Source organism: Phalacrocorax aristotelis, chromosome 1 (assembly GCF_949628215.1).
Source record: "Phalacrocorax aristotelis chromosome 1, bGulAri2.1, whole genome shotgun sequence".
Taxonomy (NCBI): Eukaryota; Metazoa; Chordata; class Aves; order Suliformes; family Phalacrocoracidae; genus Phalacrocorax; species Phalacrocorax aristotelis.
The window spans coordinates 73,067,903-73,086,676 of NC_134276.1; the positions used below are offsets into that span (position 1 = coordinate 73,067,903).

At 37.3% G+C, this 18,774-nt stretch overlaps 1 protein-coding gene across 2 annotated transcripts in view; it reads right to left on the reverse strand.

The window, feature by feature from the left end:
- Nucleotides 1-18,774, reverse strand: part of TMEM131 (transmembrane protein 131) — a 101,674-nt gene that overhangs the window by 56,334 nt on the left and 26,566 nt on the right. For both annotated transcript variants that reach the window (XM_075093356.1, XM_075093348.1), the window contains exons 3-4: nt 12,550-12,590; nt 5,086-5,154 (exon numbers count right to left, since the gene is read on the reverse strand). In XM_075093356.1, coding sequence (XP_074949457.1) covers nt 5,086-5,154; nt 12,550-12,590 — 110 coding nt within the window. The remainder of the gene's footprint in view (nt 1-5,085; nt 5,155-12,549; nt 12,591-18,774) is intronic.

Below are 18,774 nucleotides of genomic sequence, written 5' to 3' on the forward strand. Positions count from 1 at the left end.
GCCCTTTCAAAGGAGTAATTATATTTTTTCTTACTGCATATAGCTTAGATGCCTCTGTAAAATGCTCACTTGATTTGTGAAAACCTGATACAGATCTACTACTGAAAAGCAAAGGATATATGAATGAGCAGACACACTCTTCTTCTTCCATCTCCTATTCTTTCTAATGAGATTGGAGAGAGAACTGAAGTCAACCAAAAGCTTCCTACTTAGATTTTGGAATGCTGGGAATATAGACAAAGAGACTCAAAGATTCAATTCAGGTAAACTCCTCATAAATTTGAGAGTTTAGCAGATATGTTTTCCCCAAGTACTTTTTTTCTTCTAGCATCTTTGGCAACTGCTGAAACAATTTTAAGACCAGCTGTTGCACAGAATATCAAAAGCTTCACGTGGGCTAAATCAGTATCCTGTGTCAGGCAGAAGTGAAGAACAGATGCCTAGAAGGCAAAAGTGTAATAATGTGGAACACATACAAAATCAGGTGCTAAGAACTTGGGTGTTGACTTATAATGTATCCAGCTACTTCTAATGAAATGAAATGAGCTGGTCTTACAGAGTTACCTCTAGAGGCTGAAAGGGATAGCATTTTGTACCCCATTCTAAAGAAAACACTAGTTCCTTACTTGCCTGTGAAGGAAGTCTGCATGATGTACAAGACTAGAGAATTAGTGACTAGACCATTCTTCCTGTTTCACATGAAACTGTATGCATCAGTGGTTCAATGACACAGGCAAGTCGCTTCTTTAACTGAAGTTTGAGAATGCAAATTTGTCTCTAACTCGGAAAAGCAAAAGAAAACAGAAGGGGTTTGGTTTTGTATATGCATTAGCCTATAGACCAATTGTTTCTCAGCTTTCAGATTTCACTAGATTTTAGCAAATCAAGAAAGTTCTTTTATATTACACTTGACAAGAAGTTAGTGTCTATGTAAGCTACTAAACAGAGCAACTGCTCCGTTTTATGTTAGAAAGCTAACACTGATCTCATACAACAAATCATACCTTTTCCAAACAGTTAGCAAAACCCCGTATACAAAACACCAGCAGTAGAGTCTTATCCAGTCATGCCACCAACTGTGATTTGAATGAATCTTAGAGTGTAATAAACTATTATTTGCTTTGGTGACATTCTGCAGTCTAGCGTGACAGGCTAACAAAAACAGAGGTAGATCTGGACTAAATCTTAGTTTACTGTCAACAGTGTCTTAATTTTAACAAACTTCAAGGGAAATGAAAATTTCATTTTGCAACATTTCAAAAAAATTCCAGCAATCTCAAATTCTGTTGAGAGATTAGAGTTGTTGAAGAAAACAGACCAATTTGCTAAACTTCCCATCCTCTTGTGTTACTTCAAGTAACATAAGGTCTGAAGACCTTCAAGGAGGTCTCAATATTTGAAAATTACCAAGCAATTGTTTTCAAGGCCAGCTCAAGCTTTCATGGAATATCCTGCCAAATACTAGAGCTCACAAACAAAAAACATGAAAACATTACAAAAATCCCCTACGGATAACACTTCAAAGGAAATGCAAATCAAGATTGTTTATCAACAGAAAACTGAAAAACAGATTTTCAGAATACTGTCTTACTGATGAGAAAACTTTGGCTAGAGAATGGGATCTTGCTCAAATTGAGTGAAGCAAGAACTTCCAACCCACCATAAAAGCATATGTTGATCAAGGATTAAAATATTACTTTTGCTAAAAGTATCATTTCATACATTACCAATCATTTCTATGAAGCAGGGGCCAGATATCAACTTAATCTTTAAAATGATTTCACATTTTAAAATTTTGATGGTAAGCAGTTCTATCTTATATTGTGTTAGTATCCTAAACTACTCAATACCCAAGTATTCCACTACCAAAAGTTACTTCTACCAAAAATTTAATTGTGAAGAACTTACAAACTTTCCTTTTCATGTAGTCAGAGTTGAATTAACACAGATGAAAGCAATGCATCAAGATTGATGAAGACTCAAGTTCTCCCAAAAGTGGATACAAGAACTGAATACAAACTGCCCTGCAACAGTATTCTTCAGTCATCACCCAGATGGGCCAGAGCTCTAATATGAAGACCCATCTCAAATACAGAAAGCCATACAGATAATGACTGTTCTGCCAAAATAGCCTCTGAGCAACTGACTCCCAAAGCTATGGAAGACGACGTAATGGTTACTGTTTGTATGTTAGAACACCTCAATTATTCCATTCCCATTTAACAACCTGGGAGAGTAACAGATTAAAAGAGAGGTTGCAAGGAACAGAATGCAGCTAAGACTAAAGGCAGCTAGTTGTGGAGTTGGTTTTGGGTGGAGGGTTTTTTGCTTGTTTGTTTTCTTTAAAGCCCGGAATCTCTGATATCTAACATGTTGCAAAATCTCTTCCAGAGGAAGACTGCTGTTGCTTCAGAAACACAAGCAGGAGGCTTTCACATTAAATAACCAAATGAGTGTTCCACTTAGTCCAAGCAGTTCCCTGGAGCAGTGATACGCGAAAACCTGCCTCAGTTCCACCCCATTCCCAGAGGCTTAATGTATACAGAGAACATTTGGGATCTCTCCAAGTGAGCTAAAGATTTGCATATTCTACCATACAGCATACATTTCTTTGATAAATGTGAGATTACCTGGACTGCCTTCAAAGTGGTAGAATATGGTAGTATTTATTATATTAAAACAGCATTAAACCCCCTCATCTGTTATAAAACAGAATTACAAGGCCATTGTAATCTCATCTCCAGATGGAACACAGGAAGTGTCTACTGCACCTGTTCATCAGCTTAATGCTGATTTTGATTTTCTGAGATCCCTAGATAAAATAACTTTTCATAAATATTATTTGTGCTCAAGTTGGCATGTTTTTGAAACATCTGATTAAACCCACGCACTCTCACCAGACCAAAAGTGTTCCAGGAAGAATGGGTTAGCTTACAACTGAAATTAAATATTGCAACTAGCTTTAGCCTAGGAATGATACATGTTGATAGCTCAGCATAAACATGAACTTTGAACAAGCTTGCTCTACCAAATGCTACATACTACCTATTAATGAAACACTCTTTAGGCACAATACTTATTCAGAAACTAAATATGCCTTTCCTAAAATCCATTATTAACAAAGAAAGAAAAGCCAGAATTTGAATGTGAAAACCCTGTCTATTTTAAAGGCAAAAAAGCCAAAAGCTTAAATCTGCATTATTTGACTTCCAAGGTGTTTGGCACCTGCAGTTTGTTCCCACCATAAGGTTGAGTTACTCAGCATTCCTCAGAGTTGGTTCACTTTTATTTAAATGCCTAAGTACAGATTTTAAACTTGACTTTGGGGCTCCACATCTAAATCTCTTCTAAAACTGTTTTTGACATCTGACTGAAGTTCTAATAAAACAGAATATGATTTCTGCCTGAGATTATAACCTAAACTACAAACAAACTGAATTATCATATACTGTTGGGGAAAAAATAAAAAAAGGGAAAAGACACCCACCAAAAACCAAACAGAAGACATAATGAACCAAGACCTAACACACAGGTACCCTATTTTAACTGATAGAAGGCAGCGATCCCCCAGTACAGTTCTGCATTTACAGTACAGAGCCCTTCCTAAGTAAGAGATGCACTACTTTAACAGCATACTGATCTACACTATTTCTTCAATGCTTTCAGCTCTGACAAGAACAGCTTACATAAAGCCAAAATATAATGAAGAACAGCTTAAAGTATTTACTATGCTGTCTGGTGTCTATTTTTAGCAAGGAGAAAAAAAAGTCTTTGGAAATCCACAAAGCAAAGCGGCATACGTAGCTTTCTTCAGACCATCATGCAAACTACCGATGACCTTTAAAAGCAAGATATTTCAGAGGACATCACCAAAACACATATCTTCATATTAGAATAAGGAGTATAAAATACATTTCAAATGTAAAATTCTGTAATGGCTATGAATTGAAAGCTTTTACTATTTTAAATCACTTAAAACCAAATCAACAGGTAAGTTTACAATAATTCTAACAAAGAGCAAACTGCTCTACAAGTTTGAGTTTACTGCACTCACCAGTGTAATTTCCTTGCACATCTCTGTAGTCACCACAGTGTACAATGGTCTTTCCTACAGACACAGGGTACTATATTTTTACTAATCATCTGTGGCTTATCTGTAAATAAAGCAGCCTTTCATCTAGCAGCAGTGCTGGCTGAGGATGGGGGAAGCAATACTGCACTAAGGCACACCCTGGACTGTTTTCTTTCTTCCAAGTTGAGCTGTTACCAAAATGTTTGAAGTGTCCTCACTGCAATTTACATTGTGTCAAAGTATCAGTAATGCACAGAAGCCGCATCCATGCACACCAATTCCAGAACTGATTTTGACCCTTAAAAAGAAGTATGATTGTAGCTACCTATACACAGTAACCAGCTACTGATAAGAAAAGTTAACACTGAAGCAGTTCTCAGAGGAACCCATTACAAACAGGTATGTTGTCAAAATTGTTAACTTCCTTCCTCCTCCTTTTCTTTTACTTTTTAGAGAAGTTGCAGATAAGTTTGCTGTAAACCATTATATTCAGCCACTGAGAATCGAAACAGCAACCAGCTGCAAGGTGGAGCACGGAGCTAGGTTCCTGGGAGCTGTTTGTTCCCCTTGAGGCTGTATTTTCACAACTCTACATTACCGTTCCAGTAACTGCAGATCTACTGACGAAGTTTTTTTTGCCACCAAAGCGATAGTAAAACGGACATGCTGTAGTAGATGTTCTCTGATGTGGGTTATGTACAAGCAGAAAGGTAACCTCACCTCAGTACATTAAGTTCTCAACTTAAAACTGTTTCTGCTCTGCACAGCAGCTGTACAAATACCCAAGAAGTAAGTACAAGCACCTACACTACCAAAACTGTGGCAGCTGATGGTCTTAAAGATCACATAGAGACCTAACTACACCAGCTCTCTGGAAAAAGTAACTCAACTACACTTACCAACAATCTGCCAATGCAATTTATGTACACAGCCTTCTCCATCAGTTTTAAACGGTCTTGAGATGTTTTCTTCTATTTGTCTAACTAAACAGGTCAAAAGACTTTCCAACTTACTGTTCATGGAAATCCAACATTGGTGGCTCAAACCGGAGAGGTCGGCAATTTCCCCGATACAGGGATACACTGCAAGAAAAATTAAAATGCTGTTAAAGATACTGTTAAATGATACATTTTTGTTCCCTTCCCATCTCAAATTGCCCTTTCTCAGCAAAATGTTAATTAATACTAATAACAGAGCAACTAATTCCAAAAAAAAGGAACAGCATGACAAACTTGTCCCGTCAGGATACCAAAATTTTACCAGCCACCTACGTGATTATGTGGTGCCTCCAAGAAAGATTATGCAAGATTACTTATCTTGGAAACGGACATAACTGAAGTGTTAGTTTTCCTCTATATAGCGATGGCTAAGTGAAAAAGTAATCTAAATAGGTTTATATCATCCTCCACAGCAAAATCCAAACATCTTCCTCTATGTACAACAGCAACATATACACATCATGAGTTTCTCTACCTACATCTGTACTAGTACATAAACAATCTTGGACCTATTTGATGGTACTGAGGCCACATGGGAGAAAACAGCCTATGTCTATACATGTCTAAAATCTCATAATCTCCAGAAGGCACAGACTCTGCTCTAGAAACATTCCTTAGTTTTGCCTATACTAACCTCCCACTGGGAACTCTTCAGGAGAATGCCAGTAGATGAAGACTAGATCTTAAATACCACTCAAACAATCCAGCAGTGAAAACAACAAAGTATCTGGATATGTTCTCTACTACTCCTTATTTTACCAGTAAAGTTATATAGAGCACAATCAGTAACCCACAACATAAGGTACAAGAAAAAATACAAAAACAGTTTAATTGACTGAAACGTTTTCTTATTCAGAATGATGTGATTGTGACCACACTTAAGTACCTCTGTAGTTCAGTAACACTTTATTTTGGGCTGAGTAAAAATCATTTGTACAATAAAACATAAAACACGGAGACAATAACGTAAAATAAATAAACAGGAAATACTGAAGTATGGCTCAAGATCAATGACTCCTGAGTGGCTCAAGACCAACAGCTTTCCTTTTTCTTTAAATGCTTTTGTTACTAACATCAAAATAGCACTCCTTTTAGATCTTTGTTTTCTGACTTTGTATCAATCCTAGCCGCCCAAAGACATGTACCCTGGGTAAGCAAAGCTGCTCCACAAACCCAGCCAGGGCAGCAGAAACACCCAGTTCTGTCTCAAAGGGAGAACACAGGAGGTGGAAGATGCCCTCAGACAGGCACATGTGGCTCACCTTATAAAAGCTAAGGCCTTGAACTCAATCTAATTCCGTCCAGTATGGTTCCAGGAAAACTACTGATCGATCAAATTCAGATGTCTTTCCATACTCCAGAACCACTTCAACAAGGAAGCTATTTACGGGAGTGAAAATTTAAGAATAGGGTATGAAACCTAAACTGTATTCTGTAATGGCACAAATCTGGGCAACAAATATAACAAGTAAGTATAACAAATCAACAGCTTTTTTTTTTTTAAAATACAATGTCTCAATGACCCAATCTAGTACTCCACAACCAAATCTTCACACTTCAAGTATAACATGTTAAATAGAAAGATCTATTCATGCTGATTGATTTACAGCTTGCTAAGTTTGGATGTCGAAGCATCTTCAGTATTACTTAGAGCTTAGTCAATAAGAATAGCTTTATCCACATAATAAAAGTAAAACACTATTGGGGAAAGAGTAGACATAGTACAGTCAGCCTTAGCGTACACTTACATATGCGTGCGTGTGTGTGCACGCACATGCATGTGTATACATTTGGATATATACAGATCACAAAACAAGTGAAGGTGTAAGACACACCAATAGGAGGAACTACACCAATAGGAAGAACTGTATTCATATCTATAGAAAATTACAATTTTTGCTACTATTAAGTGCTCCTGTGATTCATTACAGTTGTTGAATAAGAGAGCTTGGGTATACTTTCTCAGGCTAAAAATCAAACCTCATGGAACAAGTGCTGAACAAAAATGAAGTTTACAAAGGCAGTGGACATAAGATAATAAAGTTGGAAAATTATAGTACCAGAGATATTTTGAAAGGATTAAACAAGTTGATAATAAGTCTTCAAAGTGATTGTCTCACTTTCCAAAGTTTATGGTCCAATTTCAAAAAACATTTACAGCACATTTTTAAACTGAAAAGGACAAAAAGCTCATGTATCTCCATTGTCAAGGTAACATTAAACAGAAACTACTCTTCTTCAATTATCATTTTTTAAATAGTACTGTCAATTTCTTCCAATTTCAAAACTCTGAACAGTCAGCTAGCACCTCCTTTATTATTGGTCAATATTGGTAAAAGGACTTACCAGTTCCTTTTATGGAAAAGTTATTAGAAAAATTTACAGTATTTACAAAAGCAATAACACAGACCTTTATTTCAAACTCACTGAAAATACAGTCAAGAGTAACTTGACCTAACTGGAACAATCAGGACATACACAAAGAGTTTAAGCAACATTTTCTCAGACTGCATAGCTATATTATCCTGGATAGCCATTTAGACAACACAGAATTTCTAAACGGCTGAAGTCTGGTGAAGGCAGCCAAATCATAATGAATGCCAACTATTATAATAAAAGTAACAACTGTAATAAGATTCAAATGGGAACAAGCAATATTGGAATTCCCAAACTTTGCCTACTGAAAGGCCCAACATGAGTCAACTTGCAGCAGACTTACAAAACGATGATAATGTCTGCTCTGCTGGGCACTTGCTCACTGAAGGCTGGATACACCCATGGGTAGGGCAACTTTACAGCATAATGACATTTAAGTTAATTACTACTGTATGCATGTAGAGCTATGGCTTCCAGTCTTATATCAAAATTTAAACATTTTTCTTTCCCTACCCCTCCAAGTTTTCTAACTTTCAAAGTCAAGAAGAAGAACATGAAAGGGAAAAGATGCATCTGAATGAGAGAGGGCTACTGACCTCTGCCAACAAGCTCCAGCAGAGCAAGAATTGGCCAGGAGTCATCTGAACCTATGAAGTTTTAGGAACAACTAGTTCCTGGTAATGATTTAAGATGATCCCAACACTTTTTCCCTTCTGCAAGAATTCTGATATTAAAAATGAGACTTGAGAGTGAGCTACACACAGTCCCTGACACGATCATTACCCTCACTGTACCATCCACTCTGTAACCCATTTGAGAAGGCATTTACCTCAACTACTAACTACCGTACTGCTGCTACCCAGAAGCAGCCTACCACCAGATGCAATTCACTGAAGTGCAACTTCATGTCTCAGTAAGGTAAGTCACAGATGCAGTTATAAATGTGGTCAAAATTTCAATGCCTGGAAAGACTGTAGGTGACACAGACATCCATCTGTGCTGACAATTTTCTTCTGTCTAGGGACATTCTGCAGCACTTATATAATATTTTGCTGTTTATCACAGAGTACTAGGCACCAAATTTTAAGTAACCCGTGCACATCTCTGCATTTGGAAATGAAGAGAATGCTTGTCAAATACAGTATTTAAAGATTTCTGAAAGTTGGGCAGTAACTGTTTCTGTGTCCCCACTTCACCTTTCTAGGTGTTATGGGATTTCTGGAGGAGGTCTGTGCTCTGTGCAATCTTATCTGTACCATCTTTAATTGCTACTGTGGAAAATTCAAATCTAAGCATTAATCTATATGTATTTTTCCCACATTACTTTACCAGTTGTTTAAAGGGTTTTATATCCTCTCCTGTGCAATAAATCGTCAAGAAATAAAGACAACAGCATTAAACATCAAATAGCAAGAGATCTCATTATTTTATTTAGCAATGCAATCTCTTAGAAAGACACTACTTTGTTATTTCTATTACCACAAGATAGAATGAAAGTGTGTCCAAAAATAACGTTACGATTTTTTAAAATGACAAATAGGTGAATACTTCACAGTGGGTACTTTTTGTGCCAGAACGTCCTTGAAAGAGCCACCTCAAATTTGGACTGAACATTTTTGGCTAAAAAAGTAAGCAACCAATCATATTTCCCTGACTGCATCCATGAATTGTTAATATTTAAAAAGAAGGCTGAGCTGCATATATCAGAAAATGTATTTAAATTTTTATAGTTAGTATTATTTTAGAAATATTGGTATTAAACACAGCCTCAGTGAGAAAGTGAACTCCCACAAAATGTTTGACCACTTCGGTATCTGGCAGTAGCCACTGCTATAATGATGAATGAAAAGACTAGCAACAAAAGGTTTTCATAAACCACACCCAGCTAGTGGTTGGCTCAGTTATGCCAACATTAACCTTGTATCATGAAAATATACTAATTCTATCAGAAGTTAAACTTCAAAGCTAACGTTTCCTGAGGGGGCTGTCTGGGGAAAGGGCGGGGAGAGAACAGGGAGAAGCTTCAATAGATGCACTGTAATCTGACCACAGGGAAGAACAAAACAAATTAAATGACTTCCCTCCTTCCAACCAGTGTTAAAAAGCAGATCAAAGAACCAAATAAAATAGGGAAGAAATATCTGTAAGCTATACCAAAAAGATATGATAATCTCTAATAAGGACAATGAAAGACAAGTCATCTAGAGAAGGTAAGCATGTGGACCAGAAACCTAGAGTTTTTCACAACGCCATTGAAAAAAAAATCACCTAGAAAAATACTTGAAAGAAGGCCCCATGTAAAACCAATAATGATAGAGAAAGAAAAAGACAGACAGCAAATTGGGTATTTACTTTGTAATATGGCATCAAAGAGTTTGCGATGAAGATCTTTATCACATTGTAATTGAACCCCAAATAGACCAGCACCCTGAAGTCAAATGGGCTGTTTCTCCTGGCAAACCTGCGGATTTTTCAAATCTGTAAACCCGTGTTTTATTAGAACACATTTTAGAACACTGAAATTTCAAAGACAGAAAGCAATCTTCTTAGGTAAGAAATCAAAATTTAAAATTCTGAAAGCATATCTAATCCATGACCTCAGTCTCATTCTCAAGGACCAAATTAAATTGTTTTCCTGGGTGACAAAAATATTGCACATAATACATAAGTACCAATAAAGGCACCTTCTTTCTGCCATTGAGACTCAATGATTTGAACAAGATACTATTCCATTTAAACTGTTTCCATAAAGTCTGGCTTTACCCAAGACATAAAATACAGCAATCACGGTTCTCAGAATTTCAACTATCATTCCTAAATTCATGTTTTCATACATGCAATCTGAATGACATACTGCAGCGCATAGCTACAGCTGTTTAAGTTCCTGTCCACAGCTGTGTCCCCTACCATTCTGCAATCCCCTAACAGCCCGTGGAAGAATGCAACAAATACCCTCAGCACAACAGCTCCAGTTCACAACCATGTACAAACCCATCATTGCTGGCAGGATAAAATAAATCACTAGACCATGAACTGCAGCAGCTGGGCCACAGGCACACATATTCCCTTCCTCTGTTCACAGGAGAGAGAATCCTTGGCAGGAAGGACAGGTAAACAAAAACTGGGGTACCAGCATCTTAAAGCACTCATGCTGTTTATGAGTTATGAATGACCAGAAGTCCAGTTGATTTACTATTACAAACCATGACAGGGAAGAACACAATGATCACTTAGTTAAGCTACTTGGCTTATGGAAATTGAAGTTTAGTTTTGGAAGTTAATATTAGTTATACTGCTCTGTAACCTATTTGCTTTGATTGTTTTCTTCCAGAAGCATTAAGGATCATCTTACTGATCTTTCAACATAGAAGAAAAGTTCAATAACAAAATTTAAGAAATTCTTTTACTGCTGTGCAAAGTCTGAGTCCACTACTGGGGAACAAGTGCAGGGCTTCACACAAGCAGTTTAAGATAGCAAAAGCAAATTATTAAACAAATTATTTGAAGTGCATCATTGTAATTTGATCTTTAAAAAGCTATTTTTATTTTACCTTGACCAAAATGTTATTATTTATATGATGACAGCAACCCGGAAAATTAAATGCAAGTAACTCTAAATGCATGGTAACTTAACATGTGGTACTTCATTCTCCTATCACAGTACAGTTACACACACGGAGGTGTATATAGAGTATGTATAAGTAGTTAACAGAAAAAACAGTACTGAATACACCTTTGCAAGGGATTATTTATGGGAGCAGTTTAATGAAATGCATATTCTGCTTGCTTAATCCAATGTTAACAGGCAAGTAGAAAACAAATAGTTTAGTAAAAGCACTGGGTGGAAAGTTTAATTTGAGGGACTTCACAGATGAGAAATAAATGGGCAGAAGTCTTGAAAGGCAGAGAGAAGCCCCCATTGCTGGGGAAGGGGAAAGACAACAGATTCTGGGAAGGTATAGCACCGCAAATTTTCAAGTTTTATGCAGAATTACAAGGCTAAACTTTTTAAATTAAAAAGCAAGTGAGAAGTTCGTATAGTACAAGTTTGACAAAATTCACATTACCATACTACACAAATTGCCTCAAGCTTCAGTTCAAAATATGAAATAACTGCCTTATTTCAATACATAATATTAACTCTTTTACATTATCATGATAATGTGAATTTATGTTTTAATTTCCCTGGACTGAAAGACCTGCCACATCCTCAGAAGGTTCTTCAGCACCTACACGTTCAAACTCCCCTTGAAATCCTGAATTCCAAGTTTACTTAGAAACCTAGTACTAGTTAAGACGAAGTCTATAGTATTTTCATACAATTCAGGAGATTTACATTGCAAGAATTAGGTCTGTATCTAATCAGAAGGCAGCAGAGACTGGAGGCAAGCGATACAAATAGGATCAAGGCTTTTAAGTGTAAAACGAAAAATGTTGCTTTTTTTTTTCAGAGATTTTTCAAAACTTGTTGCAAAGAGAATGCTCTTAAGCCCATGTTTAAGTGACTACATACATAGCAAAATAAGAACCTTTCATAAACCCATCTGAAATGACAGAAGAGTAGTCCTTTTACTAGATTTCCTGGGAAGGAAATGGAAACAGCCTGTGAAAAAAAAATCTAGCTGTATTTACTGAAAATAAGCTATGCTTTACATGACAGCTTATTGAATGCTATTGCATAAGAAACAAGCTTCATTATTACGGTTCAATGTACTCATTAAATACACAGCAGTATTTGAGGAGTCTCCAGAGAAAAATTAGGGACCAGAGGAAAAAGAGGCCACTTCTTTTCCTTCTCAGATACTATACATGCAAAGTTCTTTGATAACAGATGATGTCTTCGGAGGGGAGGACGGGATGATGGGACAGGCGGACGGGGAGGTGGGGAAGAATCTATCGAAAGTAACACCATAAAGTTTTTCTTCAAAAGGATGCAAGCAGGTAAACAAACCCAGGCCTTTCTCAAGAAAGCTTCAGGAAAATGATAAAATTACGCAATTTCTATTTGATCTTGTTTACAATAAAGTTTTATTATTCCTATGAAAAATATCACAAATCTCGCAATAGGATGACTGTATTAAACTTTTATAAAATCATGCTTACCTTTTCTGTTGATATGAACTGAGGCCTATAGTTGTCTCAGTCTGTAAAAGAAAAAAATAATTTTAAATTTAAGACACTGACAGCATTATACTTCCTGTGGGGAAAAAACCCCAGCGACTGTAGCCAGTTAATAGATCAGATCTTGAAAGACAAAAGGAGAAGTTCTGATCTGGAGCAGAAAATGCAAGTTGGCTTTTTTCAATTAATTACTTAAAGAAATTAAGTCTCTACTGAAAGAGACTGCAACTGAATGCAGCGGCAGGAACTCCTTAAGACAAGCTGCAACTTAACAACTTAAACATTGAGAGGAGGAAAAAAGTCCCAGAAATTATAACATTGTAGGGAGCAATATAAAAACCTAGCACAGATGTAAGAAACAAATTACAAAGGAAAGCATACAGAACAAGTAACAGTCAAGCAATTACCTCACCGGTGTAATTGAACAAATAGAAAACTAAGAATGCTATAATCTCCATTTGATTAGGAAACCATCTCCTTCCCCCCTAATGATCTTCTAGCCTCTACTATTCATACCTGTACTAGCACTCTGCTGGACATTACAGTTAATTACCTGAAAACAAGGAGGTTAGGTTGTCTATGAAATTCCAACTAGTTTTCCCTTGCCTAAGAAATCCCAGCTGGTTTAGAAGGCTGCGTATGAAATGTCCTCCTGATACAGCTAATGTTAAGACATACCTGACTTTGAAAAAATTCTGTTTTCCCACAGGATTTGGAGATCAAACTGAGGATTTCAGTCCTTCTCCTAACGGCATTTTATGGCCAAAATGAATATTTATCTTCTGGGCGCAAGAAGAAAGCTTACAGGTCTGAAAATCTGTGATGCACCTTGGCTCATCTGACACAGCTCAACTCTAGTATAAGTTCTAGTATAGTTTGTTTGTTTGAGTGGGGAATGCGAATTTTTCATATCTCATTTCAGAACTAAAATCAAGTCCCTTGGCTGGGCACTTCACTGTCTTCTATTTCAACTACAAATTACACTTTCTTTCCTTGTTTTTTTTTCTGAGATAAAAGCATTTTTTCCGTAAATTTTTTTTATTATTTTTACTTAAAAATTCCTCTAACAAAAGATTCTCTATTTAATTTTGCTTTTTGGAGACACTTCTTTGAAATTTTATAATTATTACTATTAAATCACAAACATTAATGTTTGATTCATGCCAAGGATTAATTCTGGACTGTAAATCTAAGTAGTGTTTCAGATTTAAAATGAAATTATTTGGTTCATTGACCCACCAATTTGTATCAAACTAAAGAAAAATGGCAGTGTATTTTTTATTTACCATTGTAAAACAAAGCTAATCCTTTTGTAACTTGAGGATTTATTTGCAATTTTAAATGTCTAGGCAGAGCACCAATTAGCTTTTTTGTTTTAAAACGTCTGAAATAGAGGGGCAGGCTGCCTTGCTAAAGGCACACTGCAGGAGGAAGGGGCTCACATGAAATTGTGCTCTGCAGTACATTATGATTAATGCAGTTTTTCCTCACTGAAGAGAACGCTAACGGATAAGGTGAGTTGTTTTATATTGCCAATTTTATTGTTCAAGACATTAAGCCAGTGTGCTTTCCTCTAGTTCACAATAGCATAATTTTGTAAGCTCTACAAAAAATGTGTTGCTTATTTTTAAAATGGTTTTAATAAGCTTCAAATAGATAGTTAGAACTACATATGCTTATTCTCATCTATTTTTCTATCATAAAGCTGACAATCATGAATCACTAACTTTCCAATTATTTTTTTTTTAATTACGCAACTATTGCCTACAGCTTGCAGATGTACCCATTCTCTCTAAAACCACATCACACTACACCTGGCTCTGAGGGCTCTGCAAGAGATGCTGCACAGCCTGCTCAGTAGAAACAGACTAGTGCTTATAAGGACTGATCCACCAGAGCTACTTGACTGCAACTGAGAGTCATGCTGATCTTCACCACAGCCAGGTACCACTGATCTAGGCTAACGAACTGCTTAGTAAGTCTCAGCATTTATGAGCTTTTTGCACATCTGATGCATGTAGCAAGTGGTACACTCCAAGTGTTGATAAGGAAGTTTTGGATCTGAAGATCTATGCAACACCATCAGTAATGCAGATGTACCCCAAAATGACCCAAATATACTTGAAGTATACTAACTGAAATCATCTGCTATTCTGCCGTACCAAACAACCTCATATACTTCTCCCTTGTTTACTACAGCAGAGTCATTTAAAGCCATTCTTCTCCTGATTTCATCAGTTCCATTCTTCCATGCTGTGCATTCACACCACTGACTTTCTGCCTGCGGGAGGAAGACAACCAAAAATTGCAGAGACAGTGTTCCTGTGTCATTACTGACACTGTCCCATCCTTGACAATTAGCTCTGGCTCTAACAAGAGAGCATGTTCTATTATGTTTTAAGTTATTCAGTAGAGAAAGTTATTTGCTACCTATGCAAACATCTTAACTGGTAGTCAATACCCCTAATGTTAGTCTCAGTCTAAGACCCCACCCAGGCCAACTTTTAGACAGCGGGCAGTGGAGATCAAATTCAACTCCAGAAAAATACAGAAACAAACAGAAATACACATAATTGACAACAGTTGAACTACTACGTAGCCATGGCTGTAGTTAACTGTTGGGAGTTAAGTTCTCTGGCTGAGCATACACTCAAGGTTTCCCTCTTATGTTCTGAAATTACAGACTGGCTATGAAAATATTAGTCTAATATCTGTACATAAAGTTTAAAATCACAAACTACTTTGGTAGGATACCATACATCTGCAACATTTAAAAGCAAAAATCCAGGGTCACTCATGTAAGGAAAAGCCTGGCTTCTGCTTTGAGATATCTGTTAAATACAGGCAAAATGACAAATCCGTTTCAACCACACTTTTTGTGTTTTGCGCGGGGGTTGTTTGCTTTTTGATTTGTTTGGGGTTCTTTGTGGGTATTTTGTTGTGTGGATTTTGTTTTAGGTTTTTTAGGGTGGTTTTTTCTTTGTTTGTTTTTAAATCAGGGTCAATCAAGAGCAAAGAAATAGCATACCAACTTCAGCACCTCATCAACCATAGCATCATGGAACTAAACCAAAAATAAATCTCATGTGGCAGTTTCTATAATTATCACTCATTTTTATTACATGTCAATCTTTAGTCACCCAGTAAACAAAAACATACAAATGTGTTCAGTTACACGTTCTAAATACTTATTTTAAATTTGATCTTCAAGTAAAATTGTGAACCTACTGCGCTGCAGTCTGGCATGCTATTTTTTCTGTGTGACTGAACAAAACTGTCAAACACAAATGCTAAGAACTAAAACCATGTACCAGATCAATCCACTATTTAAAGTGTAGGTTTTATTGAATACTGATGGTTTATCAGGAAAACAGAAATACAACTATGCTCTTTAATAAATATAGTTTAATCTTTTCTTTTTTAAAGGATACATCTGTAATACAGCAGCATTAGCAAAATACGATTTGTAGGAAAATGTTATTAAATCTTATAGCTATGGGAGAAGTATTACAAATAAAATACTACCTTGTAACGTACAGATCAGGAAGAAGGCTGCATGTGCACACTATTAATATTTCAAGAGACACAATAAGCTAAATTACACAGGGGAAAATTCAATTGGATTAGTTTCCTGATCCAACTGACTGCCTAACAACACAAACTAAGGTCAGCACAGAAGAAATAGAAATATACAACTGAGTGGAAAAAAGAAGCAGAAGAGGGAAAATCACCCCTTTTACCAGTACTGGGGGTTTATAATCCTTCCACCCAAAAGGCTGCACCCAAGTCTTAGTGATAGGTAATTTATCTTTTTTTAATTTAAAGATAGCATATGCATTTAGGCTGTTGCTACTAACAGTTACATGCCTTAATTTACCTCTTATATAACCCTAGAAGGATTAAACTATAAACCAAAGGGATTTCAGAATAAAGACCTTGAGACAACTTGCACACAGGGAGTTAGAAAATTCGAAGGCAGTCAGCCAGCACCAGTTTCAAGACTTAAAACAATTTCTCTCCAGAGGCTCATACCCTCAAGGAAGATTTCACAGAGAATCTGTTCTTGAAGCTCACCTTACACACTCAGTACAGCTGTGGAACAACACCAGATGCCAGTCTGGTGCACATGGAGAATCAAAAACCAGACCTTTCAGTCTGAAGGCTGCCTAAACACATACCCATGGTTGTTAACTGCGGGACGGGACACAACACGGGGACCCCCCAAAACAAACAAACAAAACACCCAACAAAAAATCCCAACAAAAAAAAGAGAGAGAGAGAAAGTTAATTTTAATGTCTCACCAGTTTGTTATAATAGCTATTCTTCACTTCTTGGTAAGAGGTCATATTACCTAGCACTGCATTCAGTCTAAACATAGGCACCTGCTGCCACTTGAGATTAATGTCCTAGGGCAACCTGCCTGCTCTCAGACTGACATCCAGAAGGGCACACTGTTTCTCCTATGCCCTGTGCCATATCTGCCAGGTCCATGTAGATGTCCAGGACAGCCCAGAACATCTCAAATAGCACTGCTTACCTATGTTTAAGCAACTGATTTAAGGCCCTGAAATCCTAAATAAGGATGGTGGCAGGGGCAAGAAGGGAGGCCCTCTTAATCAAGACCTGAGGTTTCTGGACACCAAATACATTTATTTAATGTTACCAAAATTCTCAACAGCCAAAGTTTTCTGTATTCCAACACAAAGTATCCACACTAATTTAAAAGACTCTTAGTTCTAATTTTATATGAACATTTTACATATTGTTATTTGATAGTAAGGCTGGTTCCTTCTTGTAGGAAAGCTACGTGCTGATTGCAACTAAATGTTGAGACAGCTACAAAACCAATACGTAGATGCCAGCTTAAATCTTCATTCCTGCATTCATGTGCTCTGTGCTAATAAGTAGGATAATTAAAAGAAACATAATTAATTATTAATATCTTGCTTCAGGTAACAAAAAAAGAATGCTGTAATCTGGAAGGTAGCTGAAAGTGGACTGAACTGAGTCATTCTTGCCATGCTCTTTCATGACCCAAACTCACATAAGGAAACAAAAACATCAGTTAACTTTAGCTGATGCAACACATGCTATTGACATTGGGCTTACAACAGTCACTCACTCCTGGGCATCAACTAATTATTTTTAAACTAAAGCCTGGGGATGGCAATTATTCCTGCACAAGAAGAAACTGCCATTTTTTTCTGAGCAGCAACAGGACTCCAGCTGCTCACAAGCAAAGGCAATGAACTGAGATGGCTTTTATTCTTTTATAAAATCACACACATTGAAAGGAAGCTCCAGAGGCCATCTAGTCAACCCTTGCTCAGGGGAGGTCTAATTAGCACAGGTTGCTCACAGCTTTGGGCCACTGAGTTCTGGATATCTCCAAAGACAGAAATTCTACAACTTCTGAGAGTAACCTGGTCCAGTGTTTGATCACCCTCAAGTTTAGAAGTTTTTTTTGTTACATGGGTTTGGAATGGCCCGTGATGAAATTTGTGTCCAAAGCCTCCCATGCTTCCACTACGAACAATGAAAAATCTGGCTCTTGTCAACTCTACACTGCCCACAGCAATTAGTTTTCCCCTTTCTCTTCTCTTCTAAAGGCTGAAGAAACACACCCTAACATGAGAAGCATTCCAGCCCCCTGACCATCCTAGTGTCCCTCTGCTGTGCTTGCTCAAGTATGTCAGTGCCTTCCTTGTACTGGGTAGCCCAGACTGGACACAGTTCTCCAGCTACAGCTCCACAAATGCTTAAGTGTGTGTGGGCAGGAAAATCACACCATTTACCTTCTAGCTCCACATCTGTTCATACAGTAGCAAAGAAGGCTGCCAGCCTACTGAACAAGGGCACGCGGCTAACTTACGTTCAACTTGCTGTCTACCAGGACCCCCCAGGCCTTTTCTACAGTGCTGCAGTCTAGCCAGTCACTGCTCAGCCTGTCCTGTTACACAGGTTTATTCTCTCCCAGGTGCAAGCCTTGCATTTGCCTTAGCTGAATGTCATGAGGTTCCTGTCAGCCTGCCAAAGTCCCTCTGAATAGCAGTCTTCCCTTCCAACGTATGAACTACTTTGCCCAATTTGGCAGCATTTGCAAAGTCAGTGAGAGTACTCTCTATCCAACCAGGCTGCTGATGAAAACATTAAGCAGTAATGTCCTCAGTATCAAGCTCCATCATTGGTAACTGACTGCCAGCTGA